The sequence below is a fragment of the Peromyscus leucopus genome, chromosome 18 (assembly GCF_004664715.2).
Source record: "Peromyscus leucopus breed LL Stock chromosome 18, UCI_PerLeu_2.1, whole genome shotgun sequence".
NCBI lineage: Eukaryota > Metazoa > Chordata > Mammalia > Rodentia > Cricetidae > Peromyscus > Peromyscus leucopus.
The window spans coordinates 35,688,744-35,716,594 of NC_051078.1; the positions used below are offsets into that span (position 1 = coordinate 35,688,744).

Genomic DNA, 27,851 nt, shown 5'->3' on the forward strand with positions numbered 1-27,851 from the left:
GCCTAGCAAAAATATCAAAGGGTCTCTGAACATGAAGAAATGTTTGGGAATTGGAGGCATGTTTCCACTCTGTTTGGGGGCTCCTTTTCCCGACCCAGTGTGTCAGGATGTGAATGCTTGGGGGAAAGGAATTGAAGAAACACAGGCCTCTTCCCCCAGTGTTTCCTGCTGGCTGGAAAGACCCAGCGTCAGCACCAACTGCCCAATACCACCTCCTTCGCCCTCCTTGCCTCCGGGGATGCTCATGAGGATATTAGGTCAGAGACGAGCCATCTACCAGGGCATAATGGAACTTCTTCATCTCCGGCTTCGCCTCTCCCATCGCTGGCATCCGGGCCTTCCCCACTAACAATGCCATCCAGAAAACCCGGGGCTCCTGGGTGGACTCTGCGGTCTCCTCCTCTTCTTCCGGGTCGTTGTAGTGGCGCAGGATGGGCTGTTTGTTGAATCCGTCTCTTTTTTGTTTGGCTTCTTCCATTTTTCTGTACGAAAGAAAAGAATTCAAGACGTGGTTGTTTCCTTGGTCTTAGCCGCCTAATGACTCAGAGGCCGCTGTGACCTCCTCCTGCGTGGCTACTGTAATCGGTGGCCTTTAAATCGGAAGAACAGGAGTCTGAAGTAGATTCAACCCAGCCCTTAGCTAGGCCTTCACTAAGTGTTTTCCATTTTTGAAGATTTATTTATTTATTTATTATGTATACAGTGTTCTGCCTACATGTACACCTGCAGGCCAGAAGAGGGCACCAGATCTCATTACAGATGGCTGTGAGCCACCATGTGGTTGCTGGGAACTGAACCCAGGACCTCTGGAAGAGCAGTCAGTGCTCTTAACCACTGAGCCGTCGCTCCAGCCTGTGTTCTCCATTTTTAAACAGTTACTAAGTACCTCCCGTGGGTGGACGCACCAAATAGGCCCCAACCTCACAGGAACTGAGAATTAAGTTAAGAACTAATTCTTCCATGTGGCATTGAACATTTGAGACAAAATACTAACTCCCCCTAAGCCTTATATTCTTGACCTGTAAAATAGGGCTAAATAGATCTCACAGATGGGCTGGAGAGGTGGCTCAGTGGTTAAGAGCACTGGCTGCATGCAACCTAAGTCAGAAGCTCATTTTTTAATAAAAGGGGGACCTGCAGGGCCCTGGCCCCCGTTTTGGGTACCTGTTGCCTTGCTTGCTGACCTTGACCTTGATATCCTCCCTGTGCTAATTCCCTGCCGGGTTCCACCCTCCTGAATGCTTAAGGGAAGTTCCTTGTCTGTGTATCCTGCATAATGGGCATTAACAGCTTAGATGCAAGATTGTAAAACATTGGTAGTGAACTTCAGCCCTCTGGGGTTCTCCCATTGTGCTGTAAGCCTGTATTCAAGACCTCTTCCCTCCTTCAATAAACAGCATTGGGCATTAAAAAAAAAGCCACCTATTAACAATAAAGAAAAATTAAGATAAACACACACACACACACACACACACACACACACACACACACACACAGAACTGGCTGCCCTTCCAGAGGACCAGGGTTCAATTCCCAGGACCCACATGGCAGCTCACAAGTGTCTGCAACTCCAGCTCCAGGGGATCTGACACCTTTACACAGACAGACAGACAGACATGCAAGCAAAACATGAATTCACATGAAACAAAAATATGTCACAGAAATGTAAGTATTCTTTGTTCAATGTGTGCATGTGCGCATGCACACACACATGCAGACACACACTTGGACTCCATAAACGCTGCTTGTATTCATTACAATTCTGTAGGGGGCATGAATGAATGTGTTATTATTGAGCATGTGATGGCAAAGGAAGAGGGGGCTGAACAGAAAACCAACTAGTTTTGAGGTTTCAAACTAAGACAGGGAGGCAGGCTCTAGAACACGGAGTCAGTCACGTACAAGTATAAACTAGGCACCTTCTACTGGGCAGAACCAGCCTTCTCATAGGAAGAATGCTGATTATCACCATTCTAAAGACAGTGCCCACGTTACAGAGCTACATGTAAAGCCAGGGTTCAAGGCCACACCTCCAAGATCCACCAAATCAGCCAATGGAAACAACCCTTCTACGAACCCAGCCCAGCTTTTTGACCCCAACACGGATGTGGGGAAACCCACATACGTTAGCACGCCCAAGCATGCCAAGTAAAGCTGTTGGCCAAACACCATCAGGAGAGGCCAGGAGCCAGGCTTGCAAGGATGAGGTCACACACCAGAGAGACCTTTTTGGCTCTCTTGCAGACCATCATTACCTATTTACCCAAGTATGGACTGGCCTCTTCTCCACGGTCTCAGGGACCAGAAGTGCACTGTCGGGCTCCTCAGATATTTAGACAGAACAGAGGGATGGAATCGGGTAGTTCCCGGTACTTGAGAAGGATGGGAAGTACCAGGACTCTGACGAAGAGTAGAAAGCTTCTAGAAGATTTAGCGTGTTGAAGTGGGTATAAAGAGAGCTAAAAACAAATGGATTTCAGAAACAGCATGAAAAAAATGTCTAAAACTGCCCTGGGCAAGACCCTTCAGACTGGCACATCAGATCAGGAAGTCTGGTGCTGTCACGTTGAGATGCACTTGAAATCTAGAATGGAGATGACAGATGTCAACAAGGCTCTTGGGGTGTTTGGGTGAACTGGATTCTGTGTGTGTGTGCGCACATCAGGAGTGGAGTGGCCGCGGCCTGAGTGAATGAATGCACACATATTAATTGTGCAGGGAAGGGTTTGGAGTGTGAAAAGAGGTATACTGAAAAGAGATGTGTAAAAAGGATTGAGAGTGGGATGTAGTGATAGCTCAGTGATCGAAACCCTGGCTGCTCGTCCAGAGGACCCAAGTTTGATTCTCAGCCCCCAGGTGGTTACTAACAACCATCTGCAACTCCAGTTTCTAGGTATCTAACACCCTCTTCTGGTCTCTGCAGGCACTGCATGTATGTGGTAACTGCAGGCAAAACACCCGTAACACAACATTTTTTAAAAAAGGTTAAATTCAGGTGGATCTCTGTGAGTTCAAGTCCAGCCTGGTCTACAGAGTGAGATCCAGGACAGGCTCCAAAACTACACAGAGAAACCCTATCTTGAAAAAAAAGAAAAAAGTTATTTTTTTTTTTAAGAAGGACTGAGTAAATAACTGAAGATAATGCAGCTGATTAACAAAAGAGGAGGTGGTAGCCACGCCACTCTTGAAGAGAGCAGAGCCAGGGTCTCTCTCCATGTTCTGTGTCTTCTCTTGCTTCCCCTTCCTTCCCCCTTTCTTTCCTGTCTTCTCACAAGTGAGAATCAAATAAGTTATCAAGATTTAGACGAGTGGCTGGCCCTGCAATCCCTGTCCACGGCACTGGAGATGAAGCTGGGGTTGGAGTCGGAGACTGCGGGGTCCTGTGACTTCTCAGAGTCCTGTGGATAATGGCTGAGGAGGCAAACCATATGGGAAACGAGGAAAAAATAAACAAACCAAGTGGGCAGAATGTGTTAGCAATGTGACGGAGGCAAGACCCTTATAGATCGCCTTGCTGGAATTCATGCACACCACCTCCATTTATAATCACTGGGGGTGAGGGGCAGAAAGGCAGCTACGACACATATTTAGAAACCCATCCAGAATCCTGAATCTAATTACCATTTCCCCAGACCGGACCCTGGCTCTTCCAATCATTGCCTAGACTTGGTTCTACTTTCCTTGATTTTCTGCAAACGGACCTTTTGAACTGTGTTAAAAGAAAGCAAGCATGCCTCTCAAGTGTAAATCCCTTTCATCACTGGGGAAAGCCTTCTCCCTCCTTCCCAAAGGGGCCAGAAATTAAGATACGAAAGTTCCTGTGCACAAATCTACAAGGTGGAAACTTCTGTATCTATAAATGCCATGTTAGTCAAATACGGAGTGGGTGGTGGTATTCGGAAAAGCCCCATTAGCTTTTAAAAGCACTGCTCTCTCTTCTATCGCCCATAGCAGGTTCACAGACACAGCGGCCTTCAATGTACAGACCAAGAGCCCCAGTGTGGGCAAGGGTGATCTTTCTGTTGATTTTCTCATGGCCTTGGCAGTGATCTCTGGTTTGAGGGGGGCAGAACCTAATCCCTGGCTTCTCCAGCAGGTGAAAATTACCTCTAGGTTCCCGTAAAATCAGCCTAGGAATCCCATACAAGCGAAAGGCTGTATAAGGTGGTGGGGAGTCACTGAATGAAGGACAGAAGTGTGCATTGAGAGTGTGTCGCCTGCCTCACAGATGAGACTCAAAGTACAAAAGAGAACAAACGCTCAACAGTATGTTCACCGGGCTGGGGTGCTGGCCGCATCCGTGGAGGGCTGGAGAGCCACTCCATCTGTAGAGGGCTGGAGCACTGGCCACATCTGTAGAGGGCTGGAGCACTGACCCATCTGTAGAGGGCTGGAGCACTGGCCCATCTGTAGAGGGCTGGAGCACTGGCCACATCTGTAGAGGGCTGGAGCACTAGCCACATCTGTAGAGGACTGGAGCACTGGCCGAATCTGTAGAGGCCTGGAGCACTGGCCGCATCTGTAGAGGGCTGGAGCACTGGCCACATCTATAGAGGGCTGGAGCACTGGCCACATCTGTAGAGGGCTGGAGCACTGACCCATCTGTAGAGGGCTGGAGCACTGACCACATCTGTAGAGGGCTGGAGCACTGGCCACATCTGTAGAGGGCTGGAGCACTGGCCACATCTGTAGAGGGCTGGAGCACTGGCCGCATCTGTAGAGGGCTTGTCTTGCAAGCACAGGGGCCTGAGTTGGATCTCCAGAACCCGTTTTTAAAATGCTAGGTGCAGCTGGGCAGCGGCGGCTCACACCTTTAATCTCAGCACTTGGGAGGCAAAGCCAGGCGGATCTCTGTGAGTTTGAGGCCAGCCTGGGCTACAGAGAAACCCTGTCTCAAAAAAAAAAAAAAAAAAAAAAAAGCTAGATGCACACTTGTAACCTTAGCTCTGGGGAAGCAGAGACAGCAGATTTTGAGGCTGCTGGCCAACTAGTATATCTGACAAGCTCTAGGCTAGAGATACACACACACACACACACACACACACACACACACACACAAACACACAAAATGAGATAGGCAGCTGAGAAATGACTCCATAGGTTATTGTCTGGCCTCCATACACATAAACACCCTCCACACATATTAAGACCCCCACACAGATACACATAATAATTTTGTGTGGTTTATATCTATGTGTGTGTGTGTGTGTGTGTGTGTGTGTGTGTGTACGTGTGAATGTCTACACACGTGTGTATGTATATCGAGAGGCCAGAGGTGGACATCAGGTGTCTTCTTCGATCATTCCCCTTCTCACTTTTGAGTCAGGGTCTCTCACTGAACTGAAGCCTCACCGTTTCACCAAGGCTGGCTGGCCGGGGAGCTCCAGCCATCTCCCTGCCTCCATCTCTTACCACAGCTTACACCTTGGACTGTGTTACTTAGCTACGTGATCTCATTCAATGCTTTTCCACAGCTCAGTGACGCAGACCCTTTGGGGACCCTGATTTTACAGGAGGAACATAATAAGGCTTTGAGAAATCAAGTGCCTCGTCTCCCGTGGTTGACAAAGGGAAACATGAGAGTCATACCAACTTCAACATCCAAAGTCTAAACTCTTATGTCATGGTGACATTTCTTAGACCTGGTTACAGGGCTAAGAAACGCTTCGGTTAGTATTAAAAGCAAGTCAGGGATACCCAGTCTAGTACATTACACCACCACACTCTAGAGAAAAATATGAGAAAAACAAAAATAAAACTAACTATTGAACCAAAATGTCCCCACTACAGCCTGGAGCTGTCTGGCCATGGAGACCCTGCTGTGGCCATGCTTAGTGCTGTAGAGTATTATTATTTTAAGGTGTGTTACTTTTGTTTATGTAGCATTGTTTAACTCTGTGGAGCTGTGTTACTGTGCCTGTCTAAGACACCTGATGGTCTAATAAAGAACTGAATGGTCAATAGCAAGGCAGGAGAAAGGATAGGTGGGGCTGGCAGGCAGAGAGAATATATAGAGGGAGAAATCTGGGAGGAAAAAAGATCAAAGAAGGAGCCAGAGAAGAAGGAGGGGACTCCAGGGACCAGCCACCCAGCTACACAGCCAGCCATGGAGTACGAGTAAGATTTACAGAAGTAAGAGAATGGGAAAAGCCCAGAGGCAAAAGGTAGACAGGATAATTTAAGCTAAGGAAAGCTGGTGAGAAGGCTAAGGCCAGATATTTATAAGTAATAATAAGCCTCTATGTGTGATTTATTTGGGAGCTGTGTGGTAGGCCCCCAAAAGAGCAAAAACATCAGCTCTGCTTTAGCAAGTGCTTTGGGATCGGATCAATGATCAAATCCACAGAGCCTATCCCACTACAGACCTGTGACTGGGGTTAGAAAGGATTCTCTCGTTAGCTCTTCATAAACCTTCTATGAGGTTCTGTGTTAAGAAGGTATCGTGGGATAAGAGGCCCAAAGTTCCCGTTTGTCAAAACTGCTTCATTCCCTCAAGAATTCAGTTTTTCTCCATGAATTCTCAAATGGTAATGACCAGAGGATGTTTCTTCAGCTCTTTTTCTCACAGAAGTGTTTTGTTGTTGCTGTCTTGGGATTTTGTTTGTTTTGCTGTTTTGTTTGTTTGTTTGTTTGGCGTGTGTGTGTGTGTGTGTGTGTGTGTGTGTGTGTGTGTGTGTGTGTGTTTGAGACAGGGTTTCTCTGTGTCACTCTGGCTGTCCTGGATCTCTCTCTGTAGACCAGGCTGGCCTCAGAACTCAGACATCTGCCTGCCTCTGCCTCCTGAGTGGGTATGTGCTCCACCACCGCCTGGCACACAGAAGTGTTTTGTAATGCAGATGTAAAACCTCTTACGAGCCTGGATGCTGTGCCTGGCAGGTCCCTGGGGAACTCACTTTAGCTTTAGCTGGATTCCCATGGTTAAGGCGCCTCCTCTTGACACAGCTCCCCGCTGTGGGCTGGGTTCCCATTCCCATCCTGGCTGCTCCCTGCAGCGAGATTCTGCTCTTCCACATTTTTTCATTGATTGATTGATTGACTGATTGATTGATGTCAAGCCACCTCCTCTAAACCCGCTGCTTTCACAGCGTCTCCTCTGCTGGCGGATGTTTGACGTCTTTAACAAGCTTAGTGCCTTTGTGCCCGCAGGACATGCTCCTGGAAAATGAGCTGCTCTGGGCGTCATCTGCATCTGCAGGAGCTCATGCTACTGTCCCCGAATGATGAGAAGATTCGGGTTCAGAGAGTCCAGGTGACTGACACTAGATCCCACACCCGATGACGGATGAACCTGAGCCTCTAACCTGAACTTTCGTTTTTTTTTTTTTTTTTTTTCAGTTAAAAAGAAACAAGACTGGGGGGGGCGCTGTTTGTATCAGAAAGTATACGGTTTACAGCAAAAACTGAGCAGAAAGTACAGCCTTCCCCATGTCCCCCCTGCAATTATGATTTTCCTTTCTTTAAAATTACTTTGGAGGTCTTTTAAATTTAAAAAACTAGTCCTAAATTCACTTTTGAGAATAAATTGGTAAAAATGGCTAACATACTTTAACAGAGAAAGAGCAGCCAGTGCGGACTTGTTGCACAGATTCAAGAGAGTAACAATTAGCATTTACTTAGTACTACTTGTGGAAGAGTCTTTACAATAACCTTACATCAAAATGCCTGTTGTTGTTCCCATTTTACAGATGAGAAAAGTGAGGCACAGGGGAAAAACAGGTGATTTTCTCAAGGTCAATGGAGTTGATTGAGCTGGGATTTTACCCCTACTGTTAGACACCTCGTCTGCCCTTCTCATGTTTACACAGCCTGGATAACAGAAGTATGGTGAAGACTTGATGTACGTAAGGATGATACAGTGGAACCAAGACAGATCATCAGGGATGGGGGGTGCGTTCGGTAAATGGCCCTAGGGAGATAGTGGGGTGTCGTCGTGGTTCAGCACACAGGTCTGGGGATCAGACAGCCCCTAAGCGAAGACAGCAGCTTGCCCACTTCCTAGGGCTCTCCTTAGGAACAAACAGCAGGCAACTTGGTGGAGAGGGCCTGGCTAGTGGGCACGGGGTACCGGAGTCAATTCCCGGGACGACACACACACCACACCAAATAGAAGAGAACCAAACACCACCTCACGGGAGTATGTGAGGGTTTCATACCGGGCCTTACCCAACATGAGCCTTTTGTAGACTTTATTATTGTCGGCACTCGGCAATCATTACCATTGACAAGGCAGCAAGGAGCTGTCATCTCACTACCTTACACCATATACACAGACGTTTCCGTTAGATGGGGGGTAGGGTAAGAGGGGGGCTGCAATGGCGATTCAGTCAGTAAGGGGCTTGCTGTGCAAGAACGAAGATGCTCGTTTAGTCCCTAGATCCCACCCGAAAGCTGGGCGTGCTGGGGCACACCTGTAACTCCAGCACTGGGGAGGCAGAGGGAGAAGAACCCCTGGGACCTGCTGGCCGCCCCGTCTAGCAAAATTGGCCAGCAGCGGGTTCAGTGAGAGACCCTGTCTCAAAAAGAAGGTAGTCTTTAATTGCAGCAGAGGCTCGGCTCTCTGTGAGTTCAAGGCCAGCCTGGTCAGCCAAGAGAGCTCTAGGTTGGTCAGGGCCGTGCCTCGAGATCCTGTCGTAAAAACAATAACAATAAAATAAGGTGGAGAACAACTTAGAGGGACAGTCTGCGTTGACCTGTGACCTTCTCGTGCACCAGCATACATGCTTGCACACTCTCGCTTGTGAGAATGTGCGTGCACACACAAAAAGAATAGAAAGTAGGCCAGGCCGGGCGGTGGTGGCGCACACCTTTAGTCCCAGCACCAGGGAGACAGAGGCAGGTGGATCTCTGTGAGTTCGAGGCCAGCCTGGTCTACAAAGTGAGTTCCAGGAATGGCGGAAAGCTACACAGAGAAACCCTGTCTCAAAACACCACCCCCCCCAAAGTTTTTTAAAAAATTAATTAATTTGCCGGGCGGTGGTGGCGCACGCCTTTAATCCCAGCACTCTGGAGGCAGAGCCAGGCGGATCTCTATGAGTTCGAGGCCAGCCTGGACTACCAAGTGAGTCCCAGGAAAGGCGCAAAGCTACACAGAGAAACCCTGTCTTGAAACCCGCCCCCCCAAAAAAATTAATTAATTTAAAATAAGAGGTGGGGCTTCTCTTACATTGTTATGGAGGGCTAGTAGACATGATTTTCTGGAAAGCAAATGGCAATATGTCTCTAGAACCTTAAATGCTTGTATCTTCTTAACAAGCTCTGCTTCCAACAGACTCTCTTCAAGAAGACCCCACACACACAAACACAAACATGTTCAGGGTGGTTGTAGAAATGTAAATGGTTTAAAAACCCTCAGGAGCCACCTCTGCTTGGGAACCTGAGGAGCCGGTCAACATTTTGCTTCTGAAGAATTTAAAAGCACAGGGAAATCTTTGTGGTCAAATGAAGAGAAAAAAAAATAAAGCAAGATCAAATTGATATTCAAAAGATATTTCTAGGGCTGGAGAAAGAGCTTTGGGGTTAATAGCACTGGCTACTCTTTCAGAGGATCCAGGTTTGAGTCCCAGCACCCACATGGAGGCTCACAACCGTCTGTAACTCCGGTCCCAAGGGATCTGATGCCTTATAAACATACATAAAATACATGTTACGTATCTACTGCATATATGTGCGGAGGACTGGATGGAGAGGTGTATGCATGCATGTTTGGAGAAAACGGTTAAAGAAATATGCCAAAATGTAAAAATAGTATTATCCTGGTAGAAAGATTGTTTTTAATTCCTGTCTTATACTTTCAATTTAAAACAAAACTAAACACTGAGCATGTATTAATTCCATTTGCAGGCTACCCCCGGTGTTACTCATAAGAGACCGGGCAAGGACCACGCACAAAAACAGTAGGCGTTCTGGGTTTTATGTCTAGCTCTGCCTATCTGTAGCATAAGGCTGTGAGCAGAATGCTACACTGCAGGGTACGTTAATCTCCTCATCATTAAGAGAGAGATGATTACAAACCTCTCTCGTGGGGCTTCTGGGAGGAGTGTGGGCGTGACGTGCCAAGCGTCAGGCCCGCTATGTAGCGCAAAGTAATCTCCGATTGTGCCCACCATTATCCCAGCCTCCGCTGAGTCTCAATGTCCTGAAATGCTCAGGCCCCTGTTGCAGATGACAAGTTCCTTTCACATTGTTTTCACATTGAAAACAACTATCAAATAACACCCTAGCTGCCTTTTATTTCTTTGAGACCCGCCTTTCCTCCCTTTCTCCTCCACATTTTGGAACATGACGCTGTCTTAGTCACCTGACGGAGCCGACAGACTGACCACCTCATCATGAATCTCCCACGCATTACCAGGAAGTGGAGAGAAGCAGAAAGCAGAGGAGAGGAGGGGAGAGGGGAGTGGAAGGGAGGACAGGAGAGGGGGTGGGGGAGGGGAGGAGAGAGGAGGGCGGGGGAGGGGAGAGGAAGGAGTGTTTGTATATATATATATTTTTTTTTCACATTACAGACATGACGGCAGCACGATGTGGTCACGTGACCCAGGCCCCATGCCGCAGGCTCCGCACCCACATTACTGGAGGACAGAAAGAGGCTCCTTACATTTGAACGGTGGCGAGCTGCAGTCTCTTCACGGCTGTACTGAGGTCTGCCTTGAATTTCAGCATTTCCCATTTTGAGCAAGGAATCCAACCTTTAAAAAGACAACACACGCATTCAACACCAAAGAGGCAGTTTAAAACATATATATATACCCCACCAGGACTGGCTGGGTAAACCATGCCACAAGTCTACCAGAGCCTATTTGGAAAGGAAGACATGCCCAATTGTGTTAAACTATGCATAATTGTGCCCTTAAAACCATCTCTTCTCGGCGCTGGAGAGATGGCTCCGAGATTAAGAGCACTGGCTGCTCTTCCAGAGGACCTGAGTTCAACTCCCAGCAACCACATGGTGGCTCACAACCATCTGTAATGAGATCTGGCGCCCTCTTCTGGCCTGCAGGCAGAACACTGCATACACAACAAATAAATAAATCTTTAAAAACAAACAAACAAAAACGATCTCTTCTTGAAGGCATTTGCACTGAAACAGAATGAGAGCTCTAACCCCAAGTGGGTCAACCCCTACAACGCCATCTGAGTCTGTAGATCTGAGTCCCCATCACCCCTGTGCCCAAGACTGGGCACAGAGTCCTATGTGCCAGAAAGAACTTTGGGTCAGTTGCCATCGGATGGATTTTAGGTCTAACGAACTTGAGGAATAAACTCAACATCCCCGAGTTTTTTATTTTTTTCCCTCATGTGTAAGATGAGGAACTTGAGTGAGGTGGCATCCAAGGCCCCTCTCCATTCTAATCTTCTCTTGTGAAAGTTCTGTCCTTGTAGTAAAAAACTAGAAAGGCCCCTGGGCAGTTTAGGGAGGGGACGGAAGGGATTTAGAAGAGAATCTACCATTTCCTCATTTCATCCCACCAAGTCAATAAATGACAGGGAAACATGGTGGCTCCTCCCACGTGAGCACCATCATCACCATCTAGAATGTTGCCTTGTGCAAAGGGAAGAGAGGTAAGTCTCCAGAATGACATGCATGATGTTCCATCTCCAGGCCCTTGCCTATAGGATCTGCTCTTCGTTTTTTTAAAAAAAATAACTTATTTATTCTTATTTTATGTGCATTGGTGTTTTCCCTGCATTTGTGTCTGTGGAAGGGTGTCAGGTCCTCTGGAACTGGAGTTACAGACAGGTGTGAGCTGCTATGTGGATGCTGGGAATAGAACCCGGGTCCTCTGGAAGAGCAGTCAGTGCTCTTAACCACTGAGCCATCTCTCCAACCCCCTGTTCTTCATTTTACGCATGGCTTTAGTTGAAACCGGCAGGGGGCAGCGTGGCACCTTTGTGTTCACTACCTCCTAGTCCCATGGTAGCCTAGGTTGGGAACAAACATCACCCTCTCTCACAAGACTATGGAATTTCTTCCCTCCCACTGAATGTGAACCAACTAAAGCTCCCTCACCATCCCTGAGCCAATAAACCAGGTTGACCAACAATATTACTCTGTCTTCCAGGCTACCCATGACTGGATAATCTGACTCAAACAGAGCTCATTGGGCAGTACATGGGATTGACATGTGATGCCGAGAGAAAAGAACCCTTCTTCCTAAGCAAGGAACAGATAACTTTAAGAAAGCAGGGACCATTTTCCTCTTCATTTGGTGGGAGCTTGACTATGGAACTCGGTTGCACAGAGGCAGCAGAGCAGAGCTCCTGGGAGGCTGAGTCCCGCACCTGCCCTGGCCTCTGCTCCTACAGTTCTTCCTTTGCTTCTTGTAAATGATCCCCCTGCTCCCGGGACATGGACAAAGAATTACTGCTTAAGCTACTATGAGTTGAACTGCCTTTTACCAGCAAAAGAGTCCAGACCCAACCATGATCACCTTCAATCAGGCTTATCTTCATAAGATCATAAGAACTAGTCTTAGAGACGAAGATTAAATGGACTGCACCCTGGTTTCTATAGGACCAGATAATGTCCTGGCCGCTCCCAATCCCCAAACCTGCCCTTTGATGACCAAGGCCTGGGTCGCAGATTACAGAGGGAGCTGGCCACTGTCCTGTCATTTGATTGCCTATGAGACACTTCCTGCCTTTGGGGCACTTGAGGAATTCCTGGATATTTACGTGTTGGAGCTCTGGGGTTCTTCTGTGTTTTTTCCTGCTTGGTGTTTGTCCTATGTACTCTGCTTGGATGCACCGATTTCCTCAACACCTGGCCCACCCTGAGAGCCATGTCAGCCCCAGATTCTGATCCCTGAATACATACTGTGCAGATGGATGGGAACATGGAGACACACCTGGTATCCAAGCGCTTCTCCAAGAATCTCTTAACGTTTCATACGGTTCTTAGGTTTAAGATAAAGGGCCATAGAAAGCAAGCCCATGGGGCCCAGAGAAGTCCATCTTACTTCCCGTGCATTCTCTGACTGCATAGTCCCTGGCTAGATCAGCACCAAGGTTCCCATTTCCTGACATTTGTAAGCGTATCCAAGAGTCCACAGCCTCCTTTCATCTTCGGGAACCGTACTCTTCCTTGGGGAGTCTCCTTGGTAACATTTACAGAGTTTAAGAATGCAAGATTGCCTTTGGACACACAAACCTTTGTTCTTGGTTCAGAGTAATTTGATACTATGACAGAAGGGTCCTGGGCCTCTCTCTTCCAAGAATATGAACATTATTGCCACTACACCCGGCTTCTCAGAACCATGAGGGGTAAGCTCCCAGAGTATAGGGTAGTATCGTCAGAGATGGCTAACTCAAAGGGGAGGCCTTTGACAAGCTTACTTGGAACCTGGGAACTTCAGCGTCTCCCTCTGATGGAGGATGCACTAAAAGGACAGCTTAGAAAACGTCTTGAACTTGGGAAACAGAAGCAACCTCACTCTGATTGCACATCAGAGTTGACCCTGATGAGTATGGGGTCTTACCATTTTGAAAGCAGAACTTGGATTTTAGTGAGAAGTGAATGACCCCGGATATACAGCTCTCCTGGGTGGTCTGGGATACCTGGGGGTGACCAAGTAGAGCTAGAAGGAGGGAAGGTGGAGAGATATTAGGAGGAGGTGAGGAAAAGGAGGAGCTAAACAACACTAGATCATCATCAATGGAAAACCAAATGATTGGCAAGTAGCATTCCTACCCAGATGCTAATAAAGATTTCAATAAACACCAATAATAGTCTGGTGTGGTGAGATGTGCCTTTACTCCCAGCCCTTGGGAGGCAGAGGCAGGCAGATCTCTGTGAGTTCAAGGCCAGCCTGGTCTATAGAGTGAGACCCTGTCTCAAAAAAAAAAAAAAAAAAGCCAATAAAATAAGTCCCAATAACAACCCATAAGATATTTTCAACCATTTGTAACTTAAATGAAACAGCTTTTAAAACTGGAAATGCCTCTGCATAATTTCTTGATTCCTTAAGAGACTGTGAGGTGCCAGGTGGCGGTGGTGCCCGCCTTTAATCCCAGCACTTGGGAGGCAGAGGCAGGCGGATCTCTATGAGTTCAAGGCCAGCCTGGGCTACAGAGTGAGTTCCAGGAAAGGCACAAAGCTACACAGAGAAACCCTGTCTCGAAAAAGAAAAAGAAAAAAAAAAAAGAGTGAAAAAGAGACCGTGAGATTACAAAGGGCACCATGCTTGGCTTCTTCTGGACTGTTACCTGTCCTGTCGTGGAAATGAAAGATCTAACCTACATGAAATGCTTCACGCATCCTTATCCTCCCGACACTCAGGACTGCCAAATTCCCTGTTGTCAAGATAAAGCTGGCTGCTGGGGAAGAACTGGTCCGGGATCTCGTTGGTGGGCAGGATTCTGGGAAGTTCCTGCGTGGAGACAGGGCTTCCGAGAATCAAATGTTCATGTAGAATGAGACATATATTAGGAATGTATTAGGCAAAATGCTTGAGAGAACAAGAAGGGAGGGAAGTAGAGGAGATCGGGAGCCACCTCTCAGGCAGTGGCATGAAACTGAGTCCCAGAGAGGAAAAGAGAGAGGAAAGAAAGTTGGTTGGAACATTTGATGGTGCATTGGGGGCCTAAGAGCGGTCAACAGAGCCATGGCGAGTCTTTAAGAGAGAGCTGCTCATAAGTGTCCCATGTCCCCAAGAAATGGGCAAAGAGGAGTGTCTGAACCTTCGGGGTCATCAGACGATTACATTTCCTGTAGCAGAAGAGCGGGAAGGGACACTTTCGTGGTGGCTTTCTCCTTTAAGGCGGCTCTCAACTGTCCTTGAGTTTCCTGCATGCGTTTCAACCAAAACTGATCATTTAATGAATAATAGACACAAATGCTAACAAAGGGGCGGGATCTGTTAATGGAAAATACTGCCTAAGAATTAAAAAAAAAAAAAGGCCAGGCTTGGTGGCGCACCCCTTTAATCCCAGCACTCAAGAGGCAGAGGCAGGTGAATCTCTGTGAGTTGGAGGCCAGCCTGGTCTACAAAGTTTCAGGATAGCCAGGGCTACACAGGGAAACTTTGTAAGGGCATCGGTATCGGCTCAGAACACCTAAGACCAAGTTCTCAGCACAGAGGAGACTTATTTGCCCCAGAGGGACAGAGGGCAGGGAAAAGAGACAAAGAGAGGAGACAGAGGAAGAGGGAGACAGGGAAGGGAACCAGGGAGAAGGGGAAGGGATGTTTGTCCTGGGGGGGGGGGATAATGACAAAGGACTGTCTTTGGATAGAGAGGAGACAGATGTGGTGGCCCATAGGAAAATGTGGGTTTATAAAGGGGAGAGGGCAAACCTTTTCGGTTGTTAGGATGAGGTGTTTCGTTTAATTGGGCATGTTAATTAGGGCAGTCAAAGGGGACTTTTGATTGCTGGACTTCAGTACTTCAGTAGCTGGACTTGACAGTCAGCCTCAGGAGGAGGAAGTGGACAAATAAAGGAATAGACCTTGGTGGCTAGCTGTAGGAATGTAATTCAACGGTTTTTATCAAGGCAGAAGGAATCGGGGAGAAGGGCAAGGCCTGCCAGAACCATGCCCACCATCCTCAAGCTGGCCACAGTCTCTTCAAACCCTGTCTCAATAAATCAAACAAACAGACAAAACCAAAAACAAAAAACCCCAAAAACAAACAAAAAGCAACCAACCAAACAATCAAGAACCAAAACACTAACAAAAAAACTGCCTGTGAAGTTTACTGGCTCCTGACACTAATGTGTCTCTGAGTCCACCCATTTGTCCTCATTCACAGGGTGCTGCTGTGTAAATTTCCTATAGATTGAACATCCTACAGAGACGTTCCTTAAGCAGGAAGGGAAAGAACTCAAAGGGCTTCAGGAAGTCCCTGAAGCTGACCAGATTCTCTAGCCCCCTCCTGGCCAGAGTAAGTAATAAAAGCTGAGACTTGGGGGTGGGGGTGGGGGTGGGATGCTGGGGGAGAACAGGAGGAGGGATGAGAGAGGGATCTGTGGTTGGTATGTAAAATGAATTTTAAAAATTAAAATTAAAAAAAAAAAAAGCTGAGATTTCCTCTCAGGCAAACAGATCTGCCAACAAGAGTACTCTTTTTTTTTTTTTTTTTTTTTTTTTTTTTTTGAGACAGGATTTCACTTTGTACCTCAGGTTTGCCTTGAACTCACAACAGTCATCCTGCCTCAGCCTTGGGAGTGCTGAGATCATAGGTGCACACCCCACCTGGCTCCTCTGTAACTTTGATGGGAACATATATTAGCCCTAAATTTTATCTCATAAATCAATGTCTGATTCTTAATTCAAAACTGTATTGATTGCCGTAAGAGAATCCCAAGGGAGAAGACTATCATGTGCTTTTACACTGTGTTTCTCCTGGCAATCACTAGTTAGTACTAGAAATGATTGTGACGAGGTAGACAACACTCAGACCATGCTTTACCATGATCTCCCCTGCATATGGTCTTGTTCACTCATCACGGAATACTCATAAACACAGCCGGTAGCTCCAACTTACATGGTTTTTCCGAGAGTTTGTTGTGCGCCCCACGAGCAATTTTTCTCGCTTTAACCAGTTGATGTTCCTCTTGAGGGCGCTCCTTGGCATCTGGGTGGACTTTGCATTCCTTGAAGCTGATGATGGACATGGAGCTGGGACCCCCTCCCAAGTCCCTGTCTCGTTCCAACGTTTTCTTTGGGGATTCGTTCTCGTGAAAATCCTCAATCAGATCTAGCCAGCTGTAAGTCATGAGATTGATGAGTCCCCCAGGAAAAGCCATGCCGTTCTTCGCGTACCTCTTCAATGTCTTTTCGAGTTCATAGAGTACTTCAGAGGCGATGAGTTTGTACTCTTCAAAGAGGGTCTTATACAAGGACGTTTTGGAGAATTTCGAATTCAAAGGAAACTTGGGAATACTTGGAGGTTCTGAGATGATGAGCGTGTGGGACTTGTCTTCTTTCTCGGGTAAAGCTACTATGTTCTCTTGGGCTTCCTTTGGTTCTGTTGATTCTTCAATTTGGTGACTATAAAAGGATATGTACAAGTATTAAAAAGATCTTACATGCTTTAACCTGTTAATTTGAAGTCTAGACATCCATCTTATAATGTATAACACCTGGGGCTGGCTGGAGAGATGGCTCAGAGGTTAAGAGCACTGGCTGCTCTTTCAGAGGTCCTGAGTTCAATTCCCAGCCCACATGGTGGCTCACAACCATCTATAGTGAGATCTGGCGCCCTCTTCTGGTGTGCAGGTGTACATGCAGACAGAACACTGTATACGTAAATAAAGAAATCTTTAAATGCATAACACCTTGTATAAAGTGGCTTGCTGAAACTTTGCTATTATCAGGGGGGAAAGTTGTAGAAGAATGCTTTGTAGGTGTGGTGCTTTGAAAGTAAAAGGCCCCCATAGGACCATAGGGAGTGGCACTCTTAGGAGGTATGGCTTTGTTGGAGTAGGTGGTGTGGAGGAAGTGTGTCACCGGCAGCGAAGGAGGCTTATGCTCAAGCTGCACTCAGTGTGCACACGATCTCCTTCTGCTGCCTGCAGGTCAAGACGCAGAACTCTCAGCTCCCTCTCCAGCACCACGCCCGCCTGCGCGCTGCCACGAAAATCAGGGACTTAAAACTTCTGAAACCGTAAGCCAGCCCCAATTAAGTGTTTTCTTTATAAGAGTTGCCATGGGCTGGAGAGATGCTCAGAGGTTAGAGCACTGACTGCTCTTCCAGAGGCCCTGAGTTCAATTCCCAACAACCACATGTTGGCTCAGAACCATCCGTAATGAGATCTGGCACCCTCTTCTGTATACACAATAAATAAATAAATCTTTAAAAAATAAAATAAAATAAATGATAATAATGAACGAATAAGCAAATAAAATTAAATTAAAAAAAAAGAGTTGCCATGGCCATGGTGTCTCTTCACAGCAATAGAAACCCTAGCTAAGACAGGAGGGAAGGAAATTTAGTGAGCAGTGCTAGAGTCACACAGTGAGCCAGACAGGAGAAGCCTGTCGTTAACACTACCTTACAAGTATGCATGATAGTATGTGTAAAATGACTTCAAATACAGGATACGACTGCATGGGTGTATGTAAGTATACAGCGTATTTGATCATAAAAAGACTAAGCCAGTGTCCACCAAAGAGTGGACTGGGGAATTACGGAGTAACTTAATTGTCCCTTCTTTAAAGCAGGTGTGATGGCACATACCTTTATTAGAGACACTGTCTCAAAATAATAATAATAATAATAATAATATAAAAATTTCTTTTTTTATACTTCTCAAACTTTTACATAAAATATTTATCATATTAATACACACATGACTAAACACAGTGTGTTTTGTTTATTCATTTGTTTAATTATAAGACACAACACAGGGAGGCAGAGGCAGGTGGATCTCTGTGAGTTCAAGGCCAGCCTGGGCTACCAAGTGAGTTCCAGGAAAGGCGCAAAGCTACACAGAGAAACTCTGTCTAGAAAAAAAAAAAAAACACCAAAAAAAAAAAAAAAAAAGACATAACAGAGACTTTCTCCAAAAAGTGTTCCAGGACCGCAAGTATACTGGGTAAATACCATATCTGAAGCACACCCCCAGCTCCTGAATTTCTTATTAGACTTCAGATATGTTCTGTTGTTCCTCAGTCTGTCCTACATGCTTCAGTCATATATTAGGATATTATATTAAATTTCTAAACCATGCAATAGACACAGGCCCATAAGCAGAGCCAACATATACTATGCTTTAAAATTACAAGTGAAATGGTCTTCCTTTTAGTTTTTATCATTTTTCTTTTCTTTCTTTCTTTTTTAATTTATTTACTTTATACATATGGGTGTTTTGCCTGCATGTATATCTGTGCATCACATGTATGCCTATTGCCCACAGAGGCCAGACAAGAGTGCTGGATCCCCTGAGAATGAAGTTACAGATAGACGTGAGCTACCATGTAGGTGCTGGGAATCGAACCCAGGTCTTCTGGAAGAGCAGCCAATGCTCTTAACCATTGAGCCATGTCTCCAGTCCTATCTTTTCATATTAGGTTTATAGGCAGCCACTGCCATGCCCAGTTGGTCTTCCCTTCTTGGCTAGAGCACATGGGTATTTCCAAGAAATGTTTCCAGAGAGGATAACTGGAGGAGCCGAACAAAGCATAGTCTTAGAATTCTTTAGTTGACATGTAGAAGTTGTGAACATTAATGTACCGTTCTAACATTCACACAATGGAATGTACATTACAACACGTAATTAGTAGATGGGGTGACTGATATATTTATCCTCTCAGTTGTTTATCATTCCTTTGTATTAAAAACATTCAAAAGCCCAGAAAGTGCATGAGGATGGTGGAAGGTAGGGATGGGAAGAGGGCGATTAGAGGGGATAGGCGTGCAGTGTGGTTGGCTGGGAGGAATAACTTCTAATGTCCTACAGCATACTAGGACAACTATGCCTGAGAACAAGTCGTTTAATATTTTAGAAGGTTATTATTATTATTATTATTATTATTATTGTTTTGTTTGTTTTTCAAGACAGAGTTTCTCTGTGTAGTTTTGGTGCCTGTCCTGGATCTCACTCTGTAGACCAGGCTGGCCTTGAACTCACAGAGATCCACCTGGCTCTGCCTCCCAAGTGCTGGGATTAAAGGCATGCGCCACCGCCGCCCAGTGGTTTTTAATTATTTTTAAAGTGTGTGTGTGTGTGTGTGTGTGTGTGTGTGTGTGTGTGCGTGTGCGCACATGCGTGCACGCACATGCATGCACATGTGTGCAGCCCCCTGAGGCCAGAGGCATCAGACCTCCCTAGACCTGCAGTTGTGTTGCGAGATGCCAGGCATGGGTCCTGGAACCAGGTTCTATTCTGAGCACCCACAGGGCAGCTAACAACCAACTGTAACTCCAGTTCCAATGCATCTGCTGCCCCCTTCTGGCCCCTATGGGTACTGCATACTCTCGGAGCACATAAATACAAGCATGTAAACACTCATACTCACAAAGTAAAAACAAATAAATCTTTAAGGAAATAAATTTTAGACATTTTACAAAAAGCTATAATGACCTAACAAGAATATGAAGTGCTATCCAATGTCTGAGAGAAGGTGGCAATCCAAAAAAATAAATTAATTAATTAATAATGATGATGATGAAATCCACCTCACACTTTTGTAGATGAAGGGTGGGATGCAAAATAATTCACCAATTCTAGAGAAATATCTGAGAAGTTTAGAGAATGATCAGGCCCTCCCAATAGTGTTGTGGGGGGCAATGGCTCAAAATTTGATACCCAGAATCCTTGGGGAAGTAACTTGTTGGGACTCAAAGAGCTGTACCTTAAGAAGAAGAGTTACAATGGGCTTCACAGCACACGGATTTAGTCCCAGCACTCGGGAGGCAGAGCCAGGCGGATCTCTGTGAGTCTGAGGCCAGCCTGGTCTACAGAGCAAGTTCCAGGACAGGCAGGGATACACAGAGAAACGCTGTCTCGAAAAACCAAAAACCAAAACAATACAGAACAGAATCTTTCTTTCTCCCAATATTCATTGGACAAGCATTCCTAGCTCTGGGTCTAGCAGACACTTTCAACCACTGCATAGCTGGGCTCCACGTGACTGCAGAAACTTCTGGTGGGACCTTGCCTTCTCCCCCTGCCCCAGCTAGCAGTGTCCGCCATGGCTCAATAAACTCTCTTATTTAAGCTATCCCATAGCCTTTGGCTTGTATATGTTAGATAACATATATTTTATAGACATTTGATATACATTACATATATATTAGTATACATTTAGTCTATATTATAACCAATACTTTTTATTACTTTTGCTGTGTTTTATAGGTGGAGACAGGGACTCACACTAAAGCCCAAGCTGGCTCAAACTCGCAGCAAACCTGCTTCAAGCCTCCCTGGTGATGGGATTACAGGCACACATCACCACATTCTGCTTATATGCTTATGTACAATCTTACATATTGGTTTCTTTGGGGTGGCTATTTTATTATTTATTTATGTGTGTGTGTCTATGTGTATGATTGCGCACACACGTGCAGGTGCCTACAGAGGCCCCAAGAGGGTGTTGGAGCCCCTGGAGTAACAGGTGTTTGTGAGCCACCTAACATGGGTCTTTTTTTTTTCCCCAAAACTGAGGACCGAACCCAGGGCCTTGGGCTTGCTGGGCAAGCGCTCTACCACTGAGCTAAATCCCCAATCCCCAAGCTCTGGTCTTATACAAGAGCAGCAAGCTCCCTTAACCACTGAGCCACCTCTGCAGCCCCTGTATATTAGTTTTTAAATGATAAAAATCTTGCTGAGAGGGGCCTGGAGAGATGGCTCAGCAGTTAAGAGCACTGACTGCTCTTCCAGAGGACCCAGGTTCAATTCTCAGCACCTACATGGCCGCTCACAAGTGTCTGTAACTCCAGTTCCTGGGGACTTGACACCCATGGCAAAACACCAATACACATTAAAAAGAAAAAAACCCTAAAAACTGACCTGGACTCATAGGAGCTCACAGACTCTGGACTGACAGCTAGAGAGCCTGCATGGGACTAACCTAGGCCCTCTGCATGTGTGAAGCTTGGTCTGTTTGTAAGGCTCCTAGCAGTGAAATTAGGACCTGTCCCTGATGCATGAGCTGGCTTTTGGAAACCCATTCCCCATGCCGGGATGCCTCGCCCAGCCTTGATGCAGGGGGAGGACTTGGTCCTGCCTCCACTTGATGTGCCAAGCTTTGTTGATGCCCGTGAGGGCCGGCCCCTTTCCGAATGGAGACTTGTTGCTTGAGTTTAAAAGGTCTTATAATAAAACCCCGGAACCAGACATTGGGGTAAATGCTGAGAGGTCAGAGAGACAGAGGAACAAGCCCCTGCCATGCCTTACCTCTAGGACTCCTCAGCCTGAAAAAACTTCTAGCCGAAAGGGCTTCCTCAACCGAAAAGCCTTAGGTCCTGTCTCCTCACACCTTGTATACCTTTCTCCAGCCAGCCATCTCTTCCTTCTTAGTGCTGGGATTAAAGGGTTTGTGCTCTACCAAGTGCTGGGATTAAAGATGTGCACCACCACTCTCTAGAGGGCTCTGTTTCTCTCCTAGACTGAGTCAATCTCATTCCAGGGTGGCTTTGAACTCACAGAGATCCAGACCGATCTCTGCCTCCCAGTGCTGGGATTAAAGGTGTGTGCCACCACTGCCTGGTCTCTATGTTTAGTCTAGTGGCTTGTTCTGTTCTCTCATCTTCAGACAAATTTTATTAGGGAACAATATGTCACCACAGAGACTGAGGAGGAGTGTAGGGAAAGGGTGGTAGATGGGAGAGGGAGGATGTTGGAGTGGGAACAGGAGGAAAGGAGGAAGGGGAAACTGAGGTCGGTATGTAAAATGAATGACAAAATTTAATTCATTAAGAAAATGAGAGTGGGTCTTATTATGTCCTTTAATATGATTATAGCTTTCAATTTTCTTTGAATATATACATTATTTTATAACATTTTTATAAGAATGTTTGTTAAAGTAAAATTTAAAAAAATAATAAAATAAAAAATCTTGCTGAGCCTGATGGTCATTTTGCGCATGAAATAATTTTATGGACTTCCTGGTACTTCTCATGAAATCCCTTGCATTCTCCTAAGGGGCTGCTGTAAAGTGGGCCAAGCCCTGTTGCTTCTCTCTGCTCCTAGTCTGAGAGGTCACTTATTGTCTGAACCAGACTGTGACACAGCAGAGAACTGAGCCGATGCCAGAACCGTGCCCTTGAAGCTCCGAAAGTGTGGGCCACATCACCCTCTTTTCAGCCTGGCGGTCGGTGGTGGTGTGTGCTTTTGATCCCATCACTTGGGAGGCAGAGGCAGGTGGATCTCTGTGAGTTAGAAGCCAGCCTGGTCTGCAGAGAGCCGTCCAGGACAGCCAGAGGTACATGGGGAAACCCTGTCTCAAAACAATAACAACAACAACAACAACAACAATAATTAATTAATAAACCTTTTCTTTATAAAATTAGTGATTCTGGACTAATTAATTCAAACATGTTGGAAGGATTTAGGGTGTGGCTTTTAGGATAAACACTCACCTGAGATGTTCAAGGTTCTGGACTAGATCTTCAACACTGGAAAAATACAGATAAGTGATTTTATTTCTGCTTTACAAATAAACTATAGCGTCTAGAAAGTTAAAAGGTGAAATGTCTAGTTCCATTATTTCATTCATCTTTCTGAGCCTGACATACTCCATGACTGTCAATCACAACTCTTTATTAAGCACGTTCTTTACTCCAAGTGCAATTTGAGAGACTGGGGATAGAGAAGCAATCAAACATACAAAAAACAAACACAAAACAAACAAACAAACAAACAAACAAAAAACCCTAAAGCCATCCTTAAAGACTGCGTACTCTCTTGAAAGAAGGAAGAAGATAACCAGTGATGGATGTGGTGGTACATGTCTCTAATTCCAGAACTTGCGGTGGGGGGTGGGGGCAGAGGCAGGCAGATCTCTGTGGGCTTGAGGCCAGCCTGGTCTACGAATGTCATTTACAATACCAGGACACAACGGAAAAATTAAGGTAGGAAATGAGACACAGAGCGCTAAGGTAGGAAGAGAACAGCCGTCTAAATCCAAATGAGTCTCATCACAAAGATGGTATTTAAGGAGATTCTACGGCGGCAGGGGGCAGTAAGCCATGCAGAAAGCAGAGGTAACATCTAGAGCAGACTCCGCAAGGCAGGGATAGGGTTGGTATGCTGCAAAACCATGAAGAAGCCAGTGACGTGTTTCATCACATATAATGTGATGAATACACGTAAGTCAACCGTTGAGTACAGCCATGGTGGGGTCTGTAGTGGTGACTCCTTGGTGTAACTTCTGGGGACGTGAGAAGTGGAAACCCAGGTGTTCAGCCTTGCATGACAAGCCTTTGCAAATGTAAAGAACAGAAGTTAAAGAGGAATTCCAAATGCTTTACTCATCCTTCTCCTTTGGGTACAAGAATTGATCTTCCTGTGTTTCCTTTTTCCATTTTCTTATTTTCGGTTTGAACTAAAAAGCAAAAACAAAAGTCTGTGATTACAAGGTGGAGGCACATGCTGGTTAAAGGTGAATGGGTTTTCAAAAATTGAGTCGTAAGGGCTGGGGACACCACCGAACTGGTAAAGGGCTTGCCATCTAGGCATGAGAGGTGAGCTCAAGCCTCAGAACCTGTGTGTGTGTGTGTGTGTGTGTGTGTGTGTGTGTGTGTGTGGTGTGTGTGTGTGTGTGTGTGTGTGTGTGTGTGTGTGTGTGTGTGTATGGCGGCATGCTCTTGTAAGCCCAGTGCTGGGGAGGTTGAAACAGGATGATCTCTGGGGCTCAGATTACAGCCAGCCTCGCCTATTTGATGATCTCCGGGCCAGTGAGAGACTCTGTCTCAAAAACCAAGATGGGGCTAGAGAGACGGCTCAGTGATTAAGAAGAGCACTGGCTGCTCTTCTAAAGGACCTGGGTTGAGTTCCTGGCACCCACAGGGTGGCTCACAGCCATCTGTAACTCTAGCTTTTGTGGGTATCAGGCACACATGTGGTACACAGACCCACATGCAGGCAAAACACCCTTACATATAAAATGAATAATTTTTGAAACATGGACAGTGTTTGAGGATTGGCACTACTGGCCACCACACACATGTGCACACATGTGCATTCAGAGCAGCATATGTACAGCATTTGTGCTTTGTTGGGGCTGGAGAGATGCTCACAACTGTCTGTGACTCCAGTTCCAGGGGATCCAACATCCTCACACAAACACACACCCAGGCAAAACATCAACACACATAAACAATGAATAATTCTTTTAAAAAGTATACTTGGTTGAAATGAGCACCAGTATTACCTGATCAAAGAAATACATGGGCCCAGAGTAAAAAGGCGTAGTGCCAAGGAACTCCTCCATTCTGCCATGAGACCTGGGAAGGGAGAACAGGAAATCTGAAAAGGAATTACCACGGCGGTAGGTGAGAGTCCAAAGCGCCTAACGGTTTTAAAGTTCAGATGTTTTATTTTCAGTGACGTATGCACAGTTCTGGGATGGACACCACTGTTCTTTTTATCTTCGTTTTCATGGTGGGGTCCCTGATGCAACACATTGCTGACACTTTGGACCAAGTCATCCTTCGTACTAAGCCGTCTAATGTACTATAGGATGTCCAGAGGCAGACAGATCTCTGTGGCTTACAGAGCGAGTTCCAGGACAGCCAGAGCTGTTACACAGAGAAACTCTTGAAAAACAAAAAACAAACAAACAAAATGAAGAGTTTTCCAACTTCACTAAAGACCAGCCTCTCATCGGAGCTGAAGAAATGGTTCAGTGGTTAAGAGCACTTGTTGCCTTTGCAAAAGACCGGGGTTCAATTCCCAGCACCCACATAGTAGCTCACAACCATCTGTAACCCTAGTTCCAGGGGATCTGATGCTCTCTTCTGGCCTCCAAGAGCACCAGCATGCATGTGGTACATATACATACATGCATGTAAACACTCATAGGCATAAAATTAAAAAAAAAAAAAAAAAAAAAAAAAAAGATGAGCCCTTTGTTAAAGAGAATTTTTTTTTTTCGAGACAGGGTTTCCCTGTGTAGCTTTGCGCCTTTCCTGGAACTCGCTTTGGAGACCAGGCTGGCCTTGAACTCACAGAGATCCACCTGCCTCTGCCTCCCAAGTGCTGGGATTAAAGGCGTGCGCCACCACCGCCTGGCTTGTTAAAGAGAAATTTTTAGGACAGGTGTGTGATGGCCCATGATTTAATCCCTGCACTCAAGAAGCAGAGGCAAGTGGATCTCTGTGAGTTTGAGGCCACCTTGATCTATATATTGAGTTCCAGGCCAGCCAGGGATATACAGTGAGACCCTGACTCAAAAAGAGAGAGACAGAGGAAAAGAAAAGAAAAAAGAAATCTGTGCTCACTTGTAGCCAGAACATAAACATAGGCAAATGTTAGTTGGTGCATCAGGAGGAACTTAGCTATGCCAGGCAGGCAATTGTGGCCAGAGGCTGCTACCAAGGATAGTTTTTAAAAGGCATCAGAAAGCGATTTGTGATTGTTCGTGTCAGTAATCCTAGCACTCAGGAGGACCGTTGTGGGTTCAAAGGCAGCCTGCCATAGCAAGCATTACGTCACCAGAGTGATATCTCAAGACCCTGTCTCAAAAAACCAAAAATGGATGAATGAACGAACAAACTAAAAGAGAAAAACAAAGGAAAGCCAGAGTAGACACACAGACTTTCTGGTGTTGAGACACTGAATGGAAGGCAGCCACGTGACTCCACTGCTTGTCATCAGGCCTGATAACCGGAGTTCCATCCCCGGGCCCCACATGGTAGAAAGAGAGAACTGACTCCTGAAGGTGGTCCTCTGGGATTAAAGGAGTGCGCCACCACTGCCCGGCTGTGAATTATATTTTTTAAAGGAACGTAGCCAGTTCCATCTTCCACCTGGGCCAGCCTAGAGATATCAACAGCTAGAGATCAAGTCTTCAACAATATCTGTGCACCTTAGAAAGCACCTTTTTGGGAGCTAGAGAGACAGCTCCACGGTTAAGAGTGTATACTGCTCTTTCAGAGGACTGCTTCCAAGCACCCACACCATGAGGCTCACGACTGTCTGTAACCCCAGTTCCATGCAGTCTGGTGTCCTCTTCTGGTGTCTGAAGGCGTCTGCACACAAGGGCACAAACCCCCACACGGGCTATATATACATAATTAGAAATACGCCCTTTTAAAAGAAAGTTCCTTTGTGTACTGGGGGATGTGGGTCAGTGATAGAGTACTTGTTTGGCACTCACAAGGAAGGCCTGGGTTCAATTCTTTAACATCACACACACACACACACACACACACACACACACACACACACACACACACAGAGAGAGAGAGAGAGAGAGAGAGAGAGAGAGAGAGAGAGTCCATAAATAAATAACCTACCTTCTGCCTCATCCACTTCAAGTTTTGAGAGATCTACTGGTTCTGACATGGAACAGTTGTGTGCCAGGGTTCCATTTAGAACTCTCAGCCCAGTTGATTCCACCCATGACCTTTATCTTGGTCCCTCCTTAGTCACTCAGATATAAGGATGGAGACCCCTGCAAGCTCCTAGAACCTTGTCAACATAATGGCGGTGAAAAACTGAAAAAAATGGCGGTCTACAACACACAGAATTGGAGCACGGCTTCAGGGGATGTGAGCTATAAGGCCTTTTCTATCTGAAAGTCAGAAAAGCAGGAAGTAGGTGTCTGTGGGTGGGTAGGGGGACGCTTCATGACATAGAATGGATGACACATAGTCCAGCACTGGGCTGGGATTAAAGGCATGCGCCACCACCGCCCGGCTCAGCTTGCTTTCTTATACCAGCCAGGACCACCTGGTTTGGGTGTCATTGCCTACAGCGGCCTGAGCCCTGTCTCATCCATCATTTAATGAAGAAATGCCCTATAGATTTTCCTGATGGATGCATTTTCTCAGTTGAAGTTTCCTCTGCCTGGATGTCTCTGGCTTGTGTCAAGTTAGTAGCACAGAGGTTATCCACACAGAGATTATGGGGGAAGGTGAAGAATTCTACTGCTAAGTCTCTAATTATCTTGCAGTTGCAGAAAGAAGCTAATGATACATTGCAAGGTGAAGGTAATTGAAGATGTCATTGGATGCTATCAAGATAAGGGAAATTGTTGCTCAAATCTCAAATTGCTCTTTTAATAAAAAACCCGGAGCCAGGTATTGAAGTAAATGCTGAAAGATCAGAGAGACAAAGGAACAAGCCACCTCTTGCCTCTAGGACTCCTCAGCCTGAAAGCCTCCGTTCCTGTCTCCTCAGGCCTTATACATCTTTCTCAGCCCAACCGTGTTATAGAGTGCAAGGGAGACACATTTAATTTCAA

At 46.0% G+C, this 27,851-nt stretch overlaps 1 protein-coding gene and 1 long non-coding RNA gene across 2 annotated transcripts; one reads left to right on the plus strand and one right to left on the minus strand.

The window, feature by feature from the left end:
• On the minus strand, positions 1-27,217 carry LOC119089267. The gene is made up of 8 exons (XM_037211928.1): positions 26,902-27,217; positions 24,816-24,888; positions 23,914-23,987; positions 23,023-23,058; positions 16,483-16,988; positions 13,479-13,577; positions 10,598-10,688; positions 1-482 (listed from the first exon to the last, which is right to left on the minus strand). Exons 2-8 carry the CDS (start codon positions 24,873-24,875, stop codon positions 254-256), a joined length of 1,095 nt encoding a protein of 364 aa, XP_037067823.1. The 5' UTR covers positions 24,876-24,888; positions 26,902-27,217; the 3' UTR covers positions 1-253.
• On the plus strand, positions 27,007-27,690 carry LOC119089268. The gene is made up of 2 exons (XR_005093135.1): positions 27,007-27,156; positions 27,561-27,690. It is a non-coding gene; the product is annotated as an uncharacterized LOC119089268 (long non-coding RNA).
• Positions 27,691-27,851: the final 161 nt, after the last annotated feature.

Coding starts and splice junctions, on each gene's coding strand:
- LOC119089267 (XM_037211928.1), bottom strand. CDS start 24,875: ATGGAGGAGTTCCTTGGCACTACGCCTTTTTACTCTGGGCCCATGTAT. Junction 23,988..24,815: donor CCATGTATTTCTTTGATCAG/GTAATACTGGTG, acceptor TTTGCTTTTTAG/TTCAAACCGAAAATAAGAAA. Junction 23,059..23,913: donor TACCCAAAGGAGAAGGATGA/GTAAAGCATTTG, acceptor GTATTTTTCCAG/TGTTGAAGATCTAGTCCAGA.